Here is a 21,751-nt window from a genome sequence, read left to right as displayed (position 1 = left end):
GGAGTGCTGTCATCAAAGTGCAAACTCTCACTCTCTCCTTGTGTTCCACACGAGATGGGCACATGGATGGTGGAAAAATGGAGGGCTACGTAGGAGGGAAGGGTTAGCTAGATCTTAGAGTAGATTAAGATGTCGGCACAACATCCTTGGCTGAAGGGCCTGTACTGAGCTGTAATGCTCTATGTATGTGTCGCTTGAAATCTACAGAATTTATTTTATATATCAAAATAATTTTTATTCAAGGTCAAAAATCATTTACAAGAATAAACCACACAATGCCTTTTCATTCTTACATAGTTAATGCTTTAAGTAGTGTTCTGTTACATTCTTCAAAACCAATAGACTGTTGCCACTCACGTGGCCTCCTGGGGTGATGCTATGTTAATTGAAGGGCTTCCTCACTCAACTCAGCCCCTCCCTGTCAAACTTCAAAAGTTCAAAGTACATTTATTGTCGAAGTATGTATACATTGTACAACCTTGAGATTCATCTCCTTACAGGCCGCCACGAAACAAAGAAATTCAAAAAAGAAACCCATTAAAAAAAGATCGTCAACCATCCAATGTGCTGAGGTAAAAAAATGTCATGCAAACCATAACCGCAAGCACTGACTTCAACTGAGTTGACTTTATTACTTAGATTGTTCTTATACACGAGGAGTAAAAATCTTTAGGTTACGTCTCCATCTAAATGAGCAACGGGCAATTTATGGTCATTTGTAATAAATCGTATGTACAACATGACAATCAATATAACATAGAAATACAGTTGTATCAGCATGAATTAATCAGTCTGATGGCCTGGTGGAAGAAGCTGTCCCAGAGCCTTTTGGTCCTGGCTTTTATGCTGAGGTACCATTTTCCGGATGGTAGCAGCTGGAACAGTTTGTGGTTGGGTTGACTTGGGTCCCCAATGATCCTTCAAGCCCTTTTTACACACCTGTCCTTGTAAATGTCCTGAATACTGGGAAGTTCGCATCTACAGATGCACTGGGCTGTCCACACCACTCTCTGCCTGCGACTGAGGGAAGTACAGTTCCCATACCAGACACTGATGCAGCCAGTCAGGATGCTCTCAATTGTGCCCCTGTAGAAAGTCCTTAGAATTTGGGGGCCCATACCAAACTTCTTCAACCGTCTGAGGTGAAAGAAGCGCTGTTATGCTTTTTTCACCACACAGCCGGTGTGTTCAGACCATGTGAGATCCTCGGTGATGCCTGTGCCGAGTAAGTTAAAACTGTTCACCCTCTCAACCCCAGATCAATTGATGTCTGTAGGGGGTGAGCCTGTCTCCATTCCTCCTGTCCACAACCAGCTCCTTTGTGTTTGTGACATTGAGGGAGAGGTTGTATTGAATTACACAGAAAGTGTTTCGAACTGAAGTCCACAAAGGGTTTGTCCACAGAACCTCAGCTAAGTGTAGAGCTGAGTAAATGTCACGGAGCAGTGAGCTAAACTGACCTCGGGCCCCAACACCCTGACCTTTCCAATCAGTCCCAGTGCCTAAATCATCTTTGAAACATGGGGTTCAGACACCTTGAGATGTCCTGGGGCCTGGACCTCACTTCCTCAATTCGGCCTGTAGCCTACCTCTCCGAGTCGGCCCGGCGCTAAAATCATTGTCCAAACATGGGGTTTGGTCACCTTGGTGTGAAACGCTCTCTATACTGTGGTGCTTCCCCGTTGTGGTGGCTGCACTGAGCTTCTCTCAACAGGTACTCCTGAAGGCTGGGAACTTACCGAACCCACCTGAGGGGTAAATTGGCTCCACCTTCCTATGGCTCATAAGGGCTTGTCTGGTTTATTTAATTTGTGACTTTGACATCCTTTAGGGTACAAGGGTCGAAGCATTCCCACGTTCAATACCTGCCTCAGGACCATTTTCACAACACCCACAGCACATACCGTGTAAAGAATGAAGCTAGTTTTGCACTGGCCCTTCAAGTAGTCCCTGGACAGGTTCAAATCCCTTTGCACTAACCAGCTCAGATACTGCACCACATGACCATTGACTTTATCTGCGTCCCTATGACTGGCCTCAACACTCACCTCGTTCCTCATTGCACCAGTGCCTACAGAGTGAACCCGTTCCCTTTCAGCCAGCGTCCCCATCGTCTCCCCCACCCCTTCCAAAGTGAACCAGCTATTTAAACATGGAGGTTCCTGCAGACAACTCACCCTCCTCTCATGAGCTCTGATGCAGGGTTGTGCTCCGAAATGCTGACAATTCCCTTCCCCTCCACAGGTGCTGCTCAGCCCACCGAGTTTCTCCAGCAGCTTTTGTTTGTTTAGAGTAGGGGTTCCCAACCTGGGACTCACTGGCCCCTTGCTTAATGGTATTGGCCCATGGCATTAAAAAAAAGGCTGGGAACCCCCCATTTAGAGATACAGCCGGCCCTCCTTATCCGCGGATTCCGCGTCCTCGAATTCAACTGTTATGATCCCAGCCCCCTCCTTTTTGAGAATCGCCAGATCGCTATTAATTCGGGTCTTGGACCCAGGAAATGAGAGAGAATCCTCAGCAGGACAAAGCAACAGATTTGGCCATTGTTTCTTGGAGACACCTTTGTGAATTACAATCCTATACTAGGTGCCAGTTCTCAGGTCAACGTGGGCTGGGCTAGGTGCACACCCTCAGGCAATGTGGGCTGGGGGATTGCATCACCCCACCCTGATTGACATCTACAACCCTGCAAGTCCAGATAAAAGGTAGGCTGCAGTGGGCAGTTCCCCAGCGACGCACCAGAAGGACACACCATTGCTCATCGCTCCCGTGCTAGCGGGAAGCCATTCACAGCAACGTGCATTCCGTTTTCCTTTGGCTGGGGAGCGGGTGGCTGATAACACCAAAAAGGACTTCGAACTAACAACGGGGAACCAACGTTCCCGATTCAATGGATTTGCTTCATAAACGACTGGGCAAGTTTCTTTTCTCACAAATCTCTCTTTCCAACGAGTGAAACCCAGCGGTCCCCAAAAGGCTGAAGCCTGCAGACTTCTGAGTGACTTTTATATTTCCAGCGGACAATATATTATCCCCTAGACAAACGATAGAACGATTTCTTAATGATGATTATTACTATACCCGCGCTTTAGATTGAGTATTGACGACGTATATTATCTGAATGTTTGTATTAACCTTACTTTTGTGCCTCTTTATAAATAAAGACTTTTAAAAATAGTACCATCAGACTTCAACGGACCTCTCTATCTTTGCTGGTAAGTGATCCAGTTACGGGATTTCATAACACAACCAACCGCGAATTGCGAAAACCCGCAAGTGCTCTTCCAGCACCTGTGGTTCGAGCATGTACAGACTTTTTTTTGTCATTATTCCCTAAACAATGCAGTATAACAACCATTTTACATAGCACTTACATTGTATTAGGTATTATAAGTGATCTAGTGATGATTTAAAGTACACGGGAGGATGTGCGTGGATTATTGTGCATTGGGATAAAAAAAAATCGGAAGTCGGAACAGGTACATCCGGTATTATTTAGCGTCAGTTAGTCAAACATTTGTCTTAGTATATAGTATATATTTTACCTTTCTATGCATATAAAACACTTAAGAACGTATGTTTCAGTGCCGGGCTCGGGAACGGAAGTTCTCGGGACTCGGACAGATCGCTCCCGAGCGCGCTCTCCATCGTGCCGGGTTGATGTGGAGGATCAAAAACCCAAAACCCCAAAACCCAATAATTAAACCACTGCGTTGCTTAGTAATAATTGTAGCTTTGATCGGGGCAGAGCCTTTCTCACTTTATCCTTTAAAATTGTTCCGATCGTTGACTGATGTAGCCTAACGCTTTTCCAATGACCGATGGCATTTCACCTCTTTCCGATCGCTTTATTATTTCCAATTTATTTTCAATCGTGATCGTGATTATTTTCGTGAACAGAAACACTGCAGATTCAGAGCTCCACCACCGGGTCCTAATGTCCACCACACTGAGACAGGTTAAGTAAGGTCTGGGGTTCCGCTGGGTCCTAAGGTCCAAACCACTGAGACAGGTTGAATAAGGGACTTGAGCATCCACGAATTTTGGTATCTGCGAGGGGTCCCGGAACCAATGAGGAGGGCCCCGAATGTACAGTGCAGTAACAGGCCCTTCCAGCCAATGAGCCTGCACCATCCAGTGACACCCATCTGACCAATTAACCTACTAACCCGTACGTCCATGGAGTATGGGAGAAAACCAGAGCACCCGGCGGAAACCCACTTGGGTTTATGCTCCAGGTTCCAGCATCTACAGTCACTTGTTTCTCGTCCTCATTTGAGCTCCACCTGCACTTCTTTGCCACTAGAGGGAGATAATGCAGCAAACCAGGAACATGAACCCTGCTCAAACGTACTTGACCCTCCCTAATTCGGCTAAGGCTACCAAGTACATCAACTTCTCCTTATTATGGAACTAAGTAGAAACCATGGACATGGCAGCTAAATGCATAGGAAGGTACTATCAACCAGCAACCAATAAAATACAGCATCAGCACTACTTTAACCTTGAGGGAAAGAGTTTTGACCCTGCAACTATTAAGGGACAACGTATCATATTCTAGCAGTGCAAGTGAAATAATTATCGCAGCTGGATTTAAGGGTCATTAGTGACTTTTGAAACTACTCTATTATCCTGTGTTTAAGCTGCTTTTGCATGCCACATATTGAAAATAAGTAGCTTGGAATTCACTTTTCTCTCTTGTCAAAAGCCTATTGAGACTAATCTCATTTTCCTGGATCACTTCACTCAGTACATCAGAGGAAAACTGGAACATAATTTTATATTTGAAAAAGCCACAAGATTACTGAGCAGCATTGAGTGCTCCTGTACCAAGGGCTGCATTAGACCACAGTCACTTAATGACAAGGAAGAAGGGCCTGACCATTGAGTTGTAGCACTGATAAAAGCCATTCAACTCACTGACTCTGTCTGGCTTCCAGCAGAGCAATCCCATCAGCCTCATCTTCCCCACTGTTCACCAACACCCTGAAAATTATTCTTCCTTGCCTGCTTATTACAAGTCCTCTTGAAAGGGACTTTGTGAATTCCAAATCCTCACATCGGTACGCTACCACCCCAAATTTTGAATAAGGACCTTGGAAATGAAATAGAGTTGGCCAATTGGCCCTGCCAATCTGAGATCATGACTATCTTTTATCTTAGTGGCAACTCCTTGCTCTCCAATTCACCTAACATCCAGAAATCCATCAACATTTTGTATATATTCAGTACAGAGTTCAAGATCAATTTACTATCAAAGCACATACTATCTATCACCATACCCTGAGATTCTTTGATTTCAGGCATTCAGAGTAGAACAAAGAAACACAGTAGAATCAATGAAAATCCACACACAAAGACTGACAAGCAATCGATGTGCAAAAGACGACCAACTGTGTAAATAATAAATGAATAAATAGATTTTAAATAAACAAATACAGAGAAAATGGATTTTAGAATCTTTGAAAGTGAGTTCTTAAGTTGGGTTCAGTGATCAGTTCAGTGCTGAGGCGAGTGAAGTTATCCACGCTGGTTCACAAGCCTGATGGTTAAATGGTTATAAATGTTCCTGAAACTGGTAGTGTGGGACCTGAGGCTTCCTTCTCGATGGCAGGAGCATAAAGAGAAGGCAACTCGGTCTCTGAGCTTCCACAGACCCGATCAATGGAGAATTTCTTAAGGCCTTGATTTCTAGTTCTGGATAGCGGACAGCTGAATGACTGGAAATATCAACTCGACATCAGTGATGTTGAGTCCCTATGAATTGTGTAAGTCACTTTGCTTTGACTACCTTGGTATGTTTTCTATACTAGTCATTATGTTGTGCATCTCTATTCAAGTCTCCTCTCAATCCTCCAAAATGAAAGCAGCAGTGGAAGATCCAAAGTTAGCAGATAGATATCATTTGCTTAAAACATCCTAGGAATTCGAAGAAATATCTTAACCCTGGTACTGACAAAGAAGTGAAAACCACCATCGCAAGGGGCAGCTGAGACACCAATGGAAACATTAGACCCATGGTGCAGGTGAGAGTTAGAGGAGATGTAGATGCTGGAAATCTCTTCCCACGGTCACAGTCTGACCTGCTGGGTATCTGCAGCATTTCCTGATTTTATTACAGAGAATTACCGATAATTCAGAGTCAGAAGAGGCTTAATAAATTCAATTCAATTAAAAAGAATTGAAGATTGCATTGTCTCCGGTGTACATTCAGAGCACGGCTAATACTTGTTAAACTTGTACAGATGCACCGCTGAAAGCATCCTGACTGGTTATATCATGGCCTGGTATGGCAATTCCAATGCACTGCAATGCTAGAGGCTTTTGAGAGTAGTGGACACAGCCCTCTCCATCATCTGTAGAAGTTGCTGTCTGAAGGAGGCATTTTCTATCATAAAGGATCCTCCAACTTCCAGACCTCCCCTCTTCTCACTCTATTCTCAGGCAGGAGGTACAGAAGCCTGAAGTCCCACAGCACTGGGTTCAGGAACATCAGCTTTCCTTCATGAACTGACGTCAACTGTGGTGAAGTGTTTTGAGAGGTTGGTGATAAAGCACATCATCTCGTGCCTGAGAAGCAACTTGGATCCACTTCAATTTGCCTACCGGCACACCAGGTCCAGAGCAGATGTCCTTTCACTGGCTCTTCACTCAACCCCGCAACATCTGGATAGTAATGATGTAACATCAGGATGCTTTTGACCTACTACAGCTTGGCAGTTAATACTGTCATCCCCTCAAAACTAATTAATAAGCTTTAAGACCTTGGCCTCAAAACCTCCTTGTTCAGTTGGATCCTCGATTTCCTCACTTGCAGACCCCACTCCAGTCACCTTAGATTGGTAACAAGACCTCCTTCACAATCTCCCAGCACAGGTGCACCATAAGGCTGTGTGCTCAGCTCCCTAGTCTACTCGCTTTACACTTATGACAGCTCCAATACCATATTTAAGTTTGCTGATGACACCACTATCGTAGGCCAAATCAAAGGTGGAGACGAATCAGCATACAGGAGGGAGATTGAAAATCTGGCTGAGTGGTGCCACAACAACATCTTACTCAATGTCAGCAAGACCAAGGAGCTGATTATTAACTTCAGGAGGAGGGAGCCAGTCCTCATTGAGGGATCCGAGGTGGAGAGGGTCCTTGGTGTTATCATTTCAGAGAACTACAATTACAAAGAAAGGACAGCAACACTTCTATTTCCTTCGAAGTCTGTGAAAATTCGGCATGACATCTAGAACTTCGACAAACTTCTATAGATGTGTCATGGAGAGTATATTGACTGGTTTAATCACAGCCTGGTATGGAAACACCAATGCCTTTTGTTACGAACGTGCCACAACTCTGAGGGGCTGAAGGGTACAAAGTAGCCCCCTCCTTTATAAGATTCGCAAGATCGCTATTAATTCGGGTCTGGGACCCAGGAAACGAGAGAGAGACACACAGAATCCTCAAGGGTTGGGATGTGTCCTGGGCCTCCGCAAGACAAAGCCACGAATAACGGCCATTGTCTCTGGGAGACGGAATTGTGTATTGAGTACTGTACTGTTCATTGAAGCCCTCAGGGAAAGAACAGAGTGGGCTGGTTGAGAGATTGCATCATCCCAACCTGATTGACATCTGAGACCCCGTGAGTAAGGATAAAAGAGGGTCTGGGGAACAACCCCTTTAGACGCACCAGGAGAAACACTAGAAATCCCGTGACAGCGTTTAATAGCGACAGCTGGTGGGGCTCGCATGTGTCCTTTTCCTTTGCATAGGAATTGGCGGGCTTCCACAGAACTGCCTAGCTAAAGGACTGACTACAAAAAACGGAACTCTCGAAGGATCGACATCATAAAAAGGAAAAGCTGGCAAGTTCTAAAAACTCTCTCTTAACTCCAACCAAAGGCTGCAGCCTGAATGAACTGAGTGACTTCTATATTTCCATCGGACAATACATTATCCCCTAGACAACGATAGAGCTTATTTCTTATTATTATTATACCCGCACTTTTAGATTTAGTATTGACGACGTATATTATCTGTATGTTTGCATTGATATTATTTTTGTGTATTTTTATCAATAAATACTGTTAAAAATAGTACCATCAGACTTCAACGGACCTCTCTATCTTTGCTGGTAAGTGACCCAGTTACGGGGTTCGTAACACTTTGAATGGAAAATCTTACAAAAAGTAGTGGATACAGCCCACCCCAATACAGGTAAAGTTCTCCCCGCCATTGAGCATATCTACATGAAACGCTATCGCAGGAAAGCAGCATTCGTAGTCAAGGACCTCAGCACCCAGGCCAGGTTCTCTTCTCACTGCTGCCATCAGGAAGAAGGCACAGGAGCTGCAGGACTCGCCCCACCAGGGTCAGGAACAGTTATTACCCCTCAACCATCAGGATCTTGAACCAGTGGGATAACCACCCAACTCCACTTGCCCCAACACTGAACTGTTCCCACAACCTACGCACTTACTTTCAAAGACTCTTCATCTCATGTTCTCAATAATTATTGCTTATTTATTTATTTTTTCCTTTTCTATTTGCACAGTTTGTTCTCTTTTGCACATTGCTTGTTTGTCCGCCCTGTTGGGTGGGGTCTTTCATTGATTCTATTATGGTTCCTGGATTTACTGAGCATGCCCGCAAAAAATTGTATCTCATTATGTACTTGGATAATAAATTTACTTTGAGCTTTGAACAACCCTCAGCAATGGAACATTACAGACCACCTCCTGCACTACTCCGGACATGTCTCTGACTGTGCAAACAAAAGGCCACTGTCTGTCTGTCTCTCACTGCCTGTATAATTGATGAGTAAGTTATATTCTGTGTGATGTTCACACCTACATGCCTGTGATGTTGCTGCAAGTAAGTTTTAATTGTACCTACACTCCAGCATACTCGAGCACACGACAATAAACGCTGTCTGGCTTAAATTGAGTTGGATTCCACAGGATCCCTCTAGAGGCAGAGTATAGACAACTCCCCTCTGGAGTTGAATATGTCGCCAGCTTTTTGGGCTAAAGTTAAGCACGGAGAAGGAGTCCCAGTGAAAGATTGTAGAAAACACTACTGATAGATGTTTATTTATTCACTTAGAGATACAGTGTGGAGCAACCAACGGACAACACCCACTCATCAATCTACCTATTGAACACTAGCCTAATCATGGGACAATTTACAATGACCAATTAACCTACTAACTAGAACAACTTTGGACTCAGACATCCTGGGCTGTAATAGTGTTACTCTAACTGCTAGGTTAGCATCAGAGGCACCTCCGTGGCATCAAAACTAATAAAACCCTTCAGAGATATACAGATGATTCCTAGATTCCTACTCCAGACACAGGGCACTTCTCTTCAATATTCTCCAAATATTTTCTCGCAGCCATTCACAGTAAAACAAAGGAGTACTTTGGTCCTATTGTATTTCTTTGTTTTACTGTGAATGCCTGCCAGAAAAACTCAGGGTGGTATATGGTGACATATATGTACTTTAATATTAAATTGTCTTTGAACTATCATTCCTTCTCAAGACTCCAGGTCTCCCTTCACTACCCAATCCTACTCAGAGTCTAACGGACAATACTGAAGATGTCCTGCTTGAAGGCCTGAACAGTTAATTCTTGTTTCACTTTCCACAGCAGCGGTTTTGGTTTCCACTGATGGCGGAAACTGTAAAGGATCCCTCTTAACTTTAGTCCAGAGGTGAAGGGAATTGCTAAGGGAGGCAACATACAGAGAATGAGAAGGGAGTTGCTTACCAATCCGCTGCTGGAGAAATCCTGTGGAATTCAAGTTAATTCACACAGAGTTTATTGTTGTGTGAACTAGTATTATGAGGTACAGATACATTGACAAAACTTGCTTGCAGACATACACATATTTATAGCTAGGGTGCCTAAGACTTTTTCACATTACTGCCGTAATTTTATATATTGCAAAACAACGAACAAATTTCATGCCATATGTGAGCGGGAAAAGAGGAGGAGGTGAGGGGAAGGAGCAGGAAGCACCAGAGAATCATTTTGTAATGCTCAATAAACTAACTGATTGGAATCAAATAGCCTCGTCTGGTGGCTCAGGGCTGGGTGTGACTGCACCTGTGCTACTCCCTGCCCCTGGCACTCCCTGTTCAACAGCCATCCCGTGGCGCTCCTCCCTCACCATTTCCAACATCCTGTTTCCTTTGGTGGAGGCTCTCTCAATGACTCAATTCATCGACAGAACAATCCAAATGAATCCTACTGCTCTGCTTTCTCGTTGCAACCTGAACCTTCCTTGACATATTCTACACCCGGTGCGATGCTGAATGCATGATCTGTATTGCGACATTTTCACAGCAACGGGTATTGACGAGGAGACGGGACTGATCTTGAGTTAGTAACAAAGGACCTTCGGATTCCACCTGAGAAGCCAGTAGTTTTGCAACTCATCTAAGACATCACCTATGACAGTGCAGAAATCCACCTGTACAGTCCCCTCAGGAGTGTCAACCTGGATTTTATAATTAAATCTGCAGAGAAGGACTTAAAACACACACAACCTTATTGGACAGAGATTGTAAAACTGGCTGACTGGTGCCACAACAACCTTTCAATGTCAACAAAAGCAAAGAGCTGATCAGTGACTACAGGAAGAGGAAACCAGAGGTTCATGAGCCAGTCCTCTTCAGGGGATTGGAGGTGGAGAGGGGTCAGAAAGTTTAAATTCCTTGGCTTCCTTATTTCAATGAGGAAGAGTTTTGGGTCTAATAAGTCCAAAGAAGGCATGACAACCCCTTTACTTTCTTAGAAGCTTATAAGTTACCACTTTCAAGTTCCTACCACTCATATTCTCAATATTTATTTGTTTGTTTTATATTTGCACAGTTTGTATCCTTTTGCACATTCGTAGTTTGTCCACCTTTGTACGTATGAAAATCGATTCTATTTTGTTACTGTGAATACCCACAAGAAAATGAATCTCTGGGTAGTATATGGTGACATATATGCACTTTGATAATTACTTTGAACTTTCACTCTCCTAGGAGGTTCTCTTAGCCACGACCATACACATAGCGGTTAATGTACTGTTATTACTGCACCGCCAAACCAGGGTCAATTCTGCCGCTGTCTGTAAGGAGTTTGTACGTTCTCCCCTCGACCATGTGGGTTCCCTTTGCATGCTCTAGTTTCCTTACACATTCCAAAGACACACAGTTTAGCAGGTTAATTGGTCTCGCAGGTGTATTGGGTATTGTTACTGTGCTGTGTCTCTAAATAAACAAATGCATCTACATCAGCCCCAGCCAGAGTTTGGGAGAAAGCTCTCATTCTGAACTGCACCCAAACGACACAAGTGCTCGAAACCTCTCACACCCACTACTGGAGGCACTATCAAATGAACAGCATTCACCAGAGAAAATCAATGCTGGCCCACTCCTTAGCTGTTTATTTGAAAATCAGGGCGTGAATGCATTATGTTCCTAATCTGTCCTCTGGCAGTTTTGAAGCTGAATAATAAAGGCAGAAAATTGCTTAAACACGCTACCAAACATCATGTTTATGTTTCAATCTTTAGTCAATATTCTTCACTATGCTAAAAGTTGAGATTTTTACTTCCTTATATTTTCAGTCTGTAGGAGTTCATCAGTGCGATGGGCAGATAGCCAGCTTGATATCATATTTGCTAGATGCCAGGAATCCCTTGAACTGATACCCGATCATAATCTATGCTGGAAAAGCATTGAACATAGAGTGGAACAGCACAGAGAAAAGCCACTCGGCCTGTGATGCCTGAGCTCACCATGAAGTCAATATTAACAGAGAGCAAATTCAGAAATCTGAAGTGCAAAGGGACTTGGGAGTCCCTGTGCAGGATTCCCCAAAGCAGGGCTTCCCAACCTGGGGTCCACGGACCCCTTGCTTAAAGGTATTGGCCCATGGCATAAAAAAAGTCGTGAACCCCTGCCCTGAGGGTTAACTTGCTGGTTGAGTCGGTGGTAAGGAAGGCAAATGAAATATTGGCACTCATTTCAAGAGGACTAGAATACAAATGCAAGGATGAAATGCGTAGACTTTATAAGGCACCGGCAATCAGAAGTGAATAGAAAAGTGGGATCTCTGCGGACAACTTTGTTCAAGTTAGGTGGCAAGTCCTGTTACTGTGCTGTTGAACTTACAATCCAGGATATCATCAAAGTCTTAAAATGGAAACTGACAACTGGACAAACCGTTGATGACTAAGTGCTTACAGATAACAGCCAAGTACAGTGTGAATGCATCACTTCATCACTGAAATGTTCACACAACCTAATGACTCACTTGCAAGGACTCTTCATCTCACGTTCTCGATATTTATTGCTTATTTACTATTATTATTTCTTTATTTTTGTATTTGCACAATTTGTAGCTTTTGAACACTGGATGAATGCCCGTGTTGGTGAGGCTTTATAACTGATTCTACTGTGGCAGTTTTCTACCATGGATTCATTGAGTATGCCCACAAGAAAATGAATCTCAGGGTTGTATACGGTGACAGATATGTACTCTGATAATAAATTTAGTTTGAACTTTGCCCTCTGAGAGGTTGGCACGACCAGAATGGGTTTCTTCCTGTGGTCCCATAGACCAGGTCTATCAATATTAAAGAAGAGTAAAAGAAGGTTAACATTTTATCTCTGTCCATTCCTAAGCTCAACCCAACACAATTTCCTCCCTCTTTTTACCCAAACCTATCTTGTAATTTCAGGTTCACACTAATGAAAGAAATAACCCAATGGGAAGTTCCTGATGAAGGCTCTCGATCTCAATCATTGGCTCTTCATTTCACTCCATAGATGCAACCTGAGTTCCTCCAGCATTTTGTGTGTGCTTATTTTGGATTTCCAGCATCTGTCGAGTCTCCTGTGTTCCTGAGGGTCTCTACATCGTTCTGTGGCTACTCAAGCACTACAGGGAACTGTTGAACCTCATTTGCAGTTTTGTATCCTGACCTGCACACTATGATTGCAGAGTGAGAGCAAGGTTTGGGCAGCTTCCTGGAGGGTTTGCAGTGATGGGACTTCAATCCCTATTCTTTCCACATCTGGCAGTGTTGCCTTAATCATTAATTTCTGTTACACTCCAATGGAAATCAAAATCAGAAGAGATGCACAATGACCCTTTTATAATTGAATCTTGTTAAAGTAAATTTATTACCAAAGTATGTATATGTCACCATATCGTACCTTGAGATTCATTGTCTTGCAGGCATTCACAGGAAGGTAATTACAATAGAATTTGTGAAAAAAACTACACATAAATAAAGACTGACAAACAACCAACGTGCAAAAGGAGATTAATTGTGCAAATAAAACAAAATAAGTAAACCGGAGAAAATGAATTGTAGAGCAAGTTTATTTGTAGAGCACTTTTCCAACAAGGCAGTTCAAAGTGCTTTACATAGAACAAGATATAAAAATCAAACATCAAATTTCAGACAATATATAAGAGAATCAAAATCATACACAAATAGATATGATAAATAGAAATTCCAGTGCTGGAGATTCTAATTAAAAGCTACAGCAAAAAGAAAACTCTAAAGCTTCGATTTAAAAGAGCTTAAAGTTGGGGCAGACTTCAAATCCTCTGGAAGGTTATTCCAGATATGTGGAGCGGGGTAACTAAAAGCTGCTCCCCCATGTTTGGTTTTGACCCTGGGGACGGTAACAGACCCGCCCCAGATGACCTGAGAGCTCGTGAAGTTCATAATGCAGCAAGAGATTGGAGATTTATTTTGGCCCTAAACCATTCAGTACTTTATGACCAGCAGTAATATTTTAAAGTCAATCCACTGATGGACAGGAAGCCAGAGTAATGATCTGAGAACTAGAGTGATATATTTTACTATCTTGGTCTTAGTGAGGATTCAGCAGCAGTGTTCTGATGGAGTTGTAGCTGTCTGAGGGATTTTTCATAGAGACCTGTGAAAACACCATTGTAGCCTACTAAAAATAAATGCATGGATGAGTTCTTTTAGATCTTGCTGAGCCTATTAACCCTCACTATATTTGTAAGTAGGCTGACTTTGTAATCGTCTGAATGTGACAGTTAAAATTTAAGTTGGAGTCCATCACAACACCAAGATTTCTGGTTTGGCTTGTTAGTCTGTAATGACCGGGATTCTAAATGAGCACTGACTTTTAATCATTCTTTTTAGCATCAAAAACAATTAATTCTGTTTTCTCTTTGTTTAACTGGAAGAAATTTTGGCTCATCAATTAGTGATTTGCTCAATACAGTTTCTTTTTAAGTGATTTCATGCGACCATAGCCACTTGTTTACACTGTTATATAAATCAGTATCATTCACGTAATTAAGGTAATGTAGCGGTGTGCTACACACAGCGCTAAAGTAACAACACCGAGTCGGTAAACTGCAGTTAAAGAAGATTTTATTCAAACTTCACAGCCTTGCTTTAAAGCCTCCCAGATCCTGCCCTCCCCGGGCGCGGATGCTATAGGGGGCACGTACTCACAATCCCGCGCAGGCTTTTCCCTTTGTTGGTGAAGCAGACCTGGCGCCCTTTTGGGACTGGTCTTTATGCCGGCGCGCTGGCTATTTGTGAGCTGGTTTGAGTGCGCTAGGAAGTGGGTCGCCACAATAAGATATTTTGTTGCTTACCATGATTTGAGCTAGAGGGAGCATGTATAAGTTAAATAGAAGAGACCCTAGTATGGACCCTTGAGGCTCTCTGCATGTCATCTTTGTTCAGTCAGATATGCAGGTACCAATCAATACAAAACAGTCCCTGTCCTGTTTTAAACCACTATAAACCATTCAAACCACTTTAGGACTGGACCAGAAAGTCCCACCCAGTTTTCCAGTCTGTCCAGTAAAATGCCATGGTACCTTGAAAGTGAGTCCATACAGTGTGGAATCAGTTCAGAGTTGTGATGAGTGAGTTATCCACACTGATTCAGGAGCCTGGTAGTTACATGATTCCTGAACCTGGTGGTGTGGGACCTACGGTTCCTGTAATCTCACCCAAAGCCCAAACATGCCAAAATGAACTGGCCACCTAGAATCATCTGCAGATGCTGGAAATCCAGAGCACCACACAGAATGGTGGAAAAACTCAGCAAGATGTCGCCTGACCTGCTGAGTTCATCCCTCATATTGTGTGCGTTTCTTTGGCCAAGTAGTGTGCTCTAAAGAAACTGATATCTTTGACAACTGTGCAAAATTAATCTTGGAGAAATAGGAGTAGAGACATTAAGTCACCACCTCAAGCCCCTGTCCATCAGCAAGGTAATTTCAATACACCAACAGATGGAAACACTAATTATTAACAGGGTTAATCATTCCTTGCAACTTTAGTTATTAAGTGCAAAATGATTCAGGTGGCCCTCCCCAGTGCTTCTAGCAGAAATTTTAGCATAGCTGTGTAAAGATTTTTATCAAGGATTTGTTTTTCTGGGTAGGGAGGGGTGGAAGGAAATGTGATAGAGACGTTTAGACAGTCCTGTGCAAGAAGATGGATTTTATTTAATTTTGCATAGTGGTTGGCACAGTCACTGTGGGCTGAACTGCTAGACCTGGGTTATACTGAGGAAGCAGGGGTATTCAACCTTTCGCAAAGAGAAGTGGAGAGATCTGTTACAGGTTTGAAACACTGCAGTGCTATAAATATAGCAAAAAAGATTAAAGACTAGCTTTATTTATCACATGCACATCGAAACATACGGTGAAATACAGTACTTCACTTGCGTAAACGGCCAACAGTCCAAGAATGTGCTGGGGGCAGCCTGCAAATGTCGCCATGCTTCTGGCGTCAGCATAGCGTGCCCACAATATTCTCTAACCAGTCCGTCTTTGGACTGTGGGAGGAAGCCCTAGCACCCCACAGGGCCACAGGGAGAACTCATTATGGTGGGAATTGAAATCATGTCACAGGTGCTGTAACCAGGGTATCCCCGTTAGTTGATCATTCAAGGAGCAGTGGACAAATTTAGAGGCAGAGACACGATAGTAGATCACAGTAGATCAATACTGTGCGAAGGGAGAGGGTTATTGGCAGAGAAAGATTGAGGGAATGAAACTGATGGGACTACTCTGCTGTTGTTCCTGCATATTGTGCGGCATTTTTGCCATTTTCGTCACATTTGTCTGTTTTTTTTTCACAAGGCCATGTTGCTAGCTCAACACTCAACCCAACACGGATGGAAAGTGTGCAAGGGGCCAGCTGGATTCGAAGTCAAAGTCCGTTGCTGATGCCATTACACTACCAGCCAGGTTGGGACTACAAAAGGCTGATTTATACTTGTGCATACGGGCTGCCGTAGCCCTGATTTTCACTTCTGCGTCGCTCTACGCCGTAGCGAACACGTGTTGGTGTGTACCAAAATGCTAGTTGGTGGTTTCTAGGCCACTGTGTTGAGTTTCTTCGTGAGAGACATGGGCGAGGAAATACACTTCAAACATTTTCGCATGTCGGCAGGTAGATTTGACGATTTGGTTCATCTATTTTGCATCGGTGTACAGACACGGCGGAGAAGAAGCAACGGAAATGCGTAGGAGGAAATGCGATGCTACCAAGCAGACCAATCACAGTTGTTGAGGTCTGCGTCGCCGTGACGCGCGAGTTACTTTTTTGGGGAGGTGCGCGTCACCCTACGGTGTAGGTACAGCGTATGGTACGTGGTACCTACAGCGTAGATGCGATGCACAAGTATAAATCAGTCTTAAGACACTAAGAGTGGGGAATGGAACTAATGGGACAACTATAGATACAAGAGATTCTGCAGATACTGGAAACCTTGAGCAACCCACACCAAACGCTGGAGGAACTTGGTAGGTTCTACCATTTATGGAGGGAAATGGATAGCCAAGATTCTTCATCACTACAGGGCTGACTGAGAAAATGGTCTCCAGCAGTGCCACAATAATTCTGTGATTCTAAGGATAACCAGACACTTGATAATAACCAATAACACCATTCCCTCACCATGTATCCCACTCAGGTTTAATAGTGACAGCCTTAATATCTGAACCTAAACACTGATTGTAGCCATCACAATCAATCCTGATCCCAGCCACGGAAAATGCCATGAGAATGGAACAAAGAGTCTGGCAGGGGTCAAAGGGGAGAGACCCCTGACCTCATGACTAATTACATCCTGGCAATTCAACCTCCAACTATGTAAAAACAGAGAGAACTACATTTCTATGATGCCTCCACAGCCTCACAACATCACAAAGTGCTAATATTGAAGTGTGGTCAGTGACAACCAACTTGAGCACTCCAATTTCCCACTACCGGGCAAACTGCTCTAGTTATTTTCAAAATTTGCCAGGTAGCAAACGTGGAAAAGTTAAAGTTTCATGTCCAAGACCCATCATTAAAACTGGGAAAGAAAGGTTAGTCTTCGGTAGCAGCGAAGGTGGGCGTATTAGTAGCAAGATAACTTTTACGTCTCGCAATGTACTGCTGGCGTAAAACAACAAAATTTACAACATATCTCAGTGACAATAAACCTACTTCTGATTCTGAACATTGGACACTGGTGTAGTTCCCCTGTTCCCCTTTGAAACAGAGGCATACAACTGTATGGATTTAAAAACAAAACAGATGTAGCAGTGATTTCACCTCAGCCCACACTCCCCATTTTGCACTCAATGCAGACTCCATACCTTCTTCTCGAATTCTTCTCCCTGCTTCACCTCCCGGGGGTAACCGTCAATCAAGAAGCCCTTGGAGACACCTGCTTTGGCAATCATAGCATCCTTCAGCATTTCCAGCACGGTCTCCTGCGGAAAGAGGCCAGGCAGAAAGGGTGTTCAGTGCAAAGCATCTATGGGAAAGGAGACAAAGGCCGGACCAGCAAGCTGGTAAATTGTAAGTGAAAGATTAGCTTCATCTGTTACGTTTACATGGAAACATACAGTCAAATGCACCGTTTTACACAGCCTAAGGAGACATCTCCAAGTGCCACCATGCCCACAAATCTCCAACCTTAACTGATAGTCTCGAGAATGAGGACGGAACCCCAAACAGTCACAGAAGAACGTACAAATTCCTTACAGACAGTGGCAGGAATCGAACCCTGATTGGAAATCGCTGGCACTGTAAGACAGCTGCCACCCTATGCCACCCTCATGTTACTGTACCTCTCTGCTGCCCAATAACCATCCGTTTCCACTTACATCGTCGTGTAGGAGCAGGTTTAAGGGCAGTATAATAGACAAGGGTATGTGTGACTCAGCAGGGAAGGAGAAATACCCCACTCACCCCAGACATTCTTTCTTCTCTGCTCTCCCATCGGGCAGAAGATACAAACGCTGGAAAGCACGTAGACCAGGCTCAGGGACAGTCTGTATCCCACTGTGATCCAAACGCTGGAAAGCACGTAGACCAGGCTCAGGGACAGTCTGTATCCCACTGTGATCCAAACGCTGGAAAGCACGTAGACCAGGCTCAGGGACAGTCTGTATCCCACTGTGATCCAAACGCTGGAAAGCACGTAGACCAGGCTCAGGGACAGTCTGTATCCCACTGTGATCAGAGTCTTGAGCAGACCTCGTATGATAAGCTAGACTCTTGGCCTCACAATCTACCTCGTCATGATCTTGTACTTTATCATTTACCTGCACTGCACATTTTCAGTAGTTTTTACACTTTATTCTGCATTGTTACCGTTCCACCTTGTTCAATGCACCGTGTAACGACCTGAAGTGTGACAACAGTATGCAAGCCAAGCTTTTCACTATCTCTTGGTACATGTGACAATAATTAGCCAATCCAATCCTGTGCACTGAAGGTCTGATATAACGGTGCATTATACTGTCCCTAAACCTGCTCCTAGACGGTAAGGAAGTGGTACAGTAACATGGTGTGGATAGTGGTTAGTGCCGCTGCCTTACAGTGCCAGCAACCTCCGGTCAGGATTCGATTCCCGCCACTGCCCATAAGGGGTTCGTACGTTCTTCTGAGACTGTGGGTCTCTCCCACGTGCTCCGGTTTCCTCCCTTATTCAAAAGATTTACGGTTAGGGTTAGAGAGTTGTGGACGTGATATTTTGGCGCTGGAGGTGTGGTGACACTTGGAGACGGTCCCCAGCAGAATCCTTAGATTAGGTTAGTCATTGACGCAAAACAACGTATCTGGCTGGAACAATGCTGCCTGGCCTGCTGTGTTCCACCAGCATTTTGTGTGTGTTGCTTGAATTTCCAGCATCTGCAGATTTCCTCTTGTTTATATCTGGCTGGAAGTTTCGATGTACAATTTAAGTCAATGAAGAGAGGGCAATGGATGTTTGCGACTTTCTTTCATTTCAGCATTTCCAATTCAGGACACAGAGCTTATCTTTTGAGTTCATACAACAGGACCTCTCTGATTCTGGGGAAACATGAAGGAAGCGAGCCCTGTACAAAAAGGACGGGTTGCACTTGAATCCCAGGGGGACCAATATCCTGGTGGGGAAGTTTGTTAAGGCTTTTGGGGAGAGTTTAAACTAGAATTGCTGGGGGGGGGGGGGTGGGAACTCAACTGAAAAGACGGAAGAAGGGTCAGTTGGCTCACAAATAGAGAAAGCTTGTAGGCAGTGTGGGAGGGAAGGTGATAGAGAAGGGATGCACTCAGACCAATGGTTTGAGATGTGTCTATTTTAATGTAAGGAGTATTATGAACAAACCAGATAACTTTAGAACCTGGATCAGTACTTGGAGCTGTAATGTTGTGGCCATTACAGAGACTTGGATGGCTGGGGCAGGAATGGTTACTTCAAGGACCAGGCGTTAGACATTTCAGAAAGGACAGGGAGTGGGGGCAAAAGAGATGGGGGTGTACCACTACTGATCAGAGAGAGTGTCACGGCTGCAGAAAAGGAAGAAGTTATGGAGGAGTTGTCTGCTGAGTCTGTAGGTGGAAGTTAGGAACAGGAAGGGGTCAATAACTCTACTGGGTATTTTTTTATAGACCACCCAATTGTAATAGGAACATTGAGGAGCAGATAGGGAGACAGATTCTGGGAAGGTGTAATAATAACATGTTGGGAGATTTTAATTTCCCATAAATTGATTGGCATCTCCCTGGAGCAAGGAGTTTAGATGGGATGGAATTTGTTAGGTGTGTTCAGGAAGGTTTCTTGACACAATATGTAGATAAGCCTATAAGAGGAGAGATTGTACTTGATCTGGAATTGGGAAATGAACCTGGTCAGGTGTCAGGTCTCTCAGTGGGAGAGCATTTTGGAGACAGTGATCACAATTCTATCTCCTTTACCATAGCATTGGAGAGGGATAGGAACAGACAAGTTAGGGAAACGTTTAATTGGAGTAAGGGTAACTATGAGGCTATCAGGCAGGAACTTGGAAGCAAAAATTGGGGACAGATATTCTCAGGGAAACATAAGCAGAAATGTGGCAAATGTTCAGAGGATATTTGCATGACGTTCTGCATAGGTACATTCCAATGAGACAGGTAGAGTACAGGAACCGTGGTGTACAAAGGCTGTTGTAAATCTAGTCAAGAAAAGAAAAGCTTACAAAAGTTTCAAAAAACTAGGTAATGATAGAGATCTAGAAAATTATAAGGCTAGCAGGAAGGAGTTTAAGAATGAAATTAGGAGAGCCAGATGGGGCCATGAGAAGGTCTTGACGGACAGGATTAAGGAAAACCCCAAGGCATTCTCCAAGTATGTGAAGAGCAAGAGGATAAGTGTGACAGAGGAAAAGTGTGTATGGAACCGGAGGAAATAGCAGAGGTACATAATGAATACTTTGCTTCAGTATTCACTGCAGAAAAGGATCTTGGCGATTGTAGGGATGACTTACAGTGGACTGAAAAGCTTGAGCATGTAGATATTAAGGAAGAGGATGTGCTGGAGCTTTTGGAAAGCATCAAGTTGGATAAGTCACCGGGACTGGACAAGATGTACCCCAGGCTACTGTGGGAGGCGAGGGAGGAGATTGTTGAGTCTCAGGCGATGATCTTTGCATCAACAATGGGGACAGGAGAGGTTCTGGAGGACTGGAAGGTTGCAGATGTTGTTCCCTTATTCAAGAAGGGGAGTAGAGATAGCCCTGGTATAGACCAGTGAGTCTTACCTCAGTGTTTGATAAGTTGATGGAAAAGATCCAGAGAGGCAGGATTTATGAACATTTGGAGAGGTATAATAGGATTAGGAATAGTTAGCATGGCTTTGTCAAAGGCAGGTCGTGCCTTACGAGCCTGAGTGATTATTTTTGAGGATGTGACCAAACACATTGATGAAGGTAGAGCAGTAGATGTAGTGTATATGGTTTTCAGCAGGCATTTGATAAGGTGTCCCATGCAAGGCTTATTGAGAAAGTAAGGAGATATGGGATCCAAGGGGACCTTGCTTTGTGGATTCAGAATTGGCTTGCCCACAGAAGGCAAAGAGTGGTTGTAGATGGGTCATATTCTGCATGGAGGTCAGTGACCAGTGGTGTGCCTCAGGAAGGATGTGGAAGCCATAGAAAGGGTGCAGAGGAGATTTACAAGGGTGTTGCCTGGATTGGGGAGCATGGCTTATGAGAATAGGTTGAGTGAATTTGGCCTTTTCTCCTTGTAGCACCAGAGGATGAGAGGTGACCTGATAGAGGTGTATAAGGTGATTAGAGGCATTGATCGTGTGGATAGTCAGAGGCTTTTCCCAGGGCTGAAATGGCTAGCACAAGAGGGCACAGTTCTAAGGTGCTTGGAAGTAGGTACTGAGGAGATGTCAGGGGTAAGTTTTTTTGTTTTTTTTTATTTTTACACACAGT

The 21,751-nt window shown here is 43.9% G+C and overlaps 1 protein-coding gene across 6 annotated transcripts in view; it reads right to left on the bottom strand.

Annotated features, from left to right (window-relative positions):
- The window catches only part of LOC132407354 (adenylate kinase isoenzyme 1-like), a 186,550-nt gene that overhangs the window by 5,287 nt on the left and 159,512 nt on the right, over positions 1–21,751 (bottom strand). For all 6 annotated transcript variants that reach the window (XM_059993717.1, XM_059993716.1, XM_059993720.1 and 3 more), the window contains one exon: positions 17,657–17,773. In XM_059993717.1, the coding sequence (XP_059849700.1) occupies positions 17,657–17,773 (117 nt within the window). The remainder of the gene's footprint in view (positions 1–17,656; positions 17,774–21,751) is intronic.

Source organism: Hypanus sabinus, chromosome 18 (genome assembly GCF_030144855.1).
Source record: "Hypanus sabinus isolate sHypSab1 chromosome 18, sHypSab1.hap1, whole genome shotgun sequence".
NCBI lineage: Eukaryota > Metazoa > Chordata > Chondrichthyes > Myliobatiformes > Dasyatidae > Hypanus > Hypanus sabinus.
This window is presented reverse-complemented; position numbering and strand designations above follow the sequence as displayed.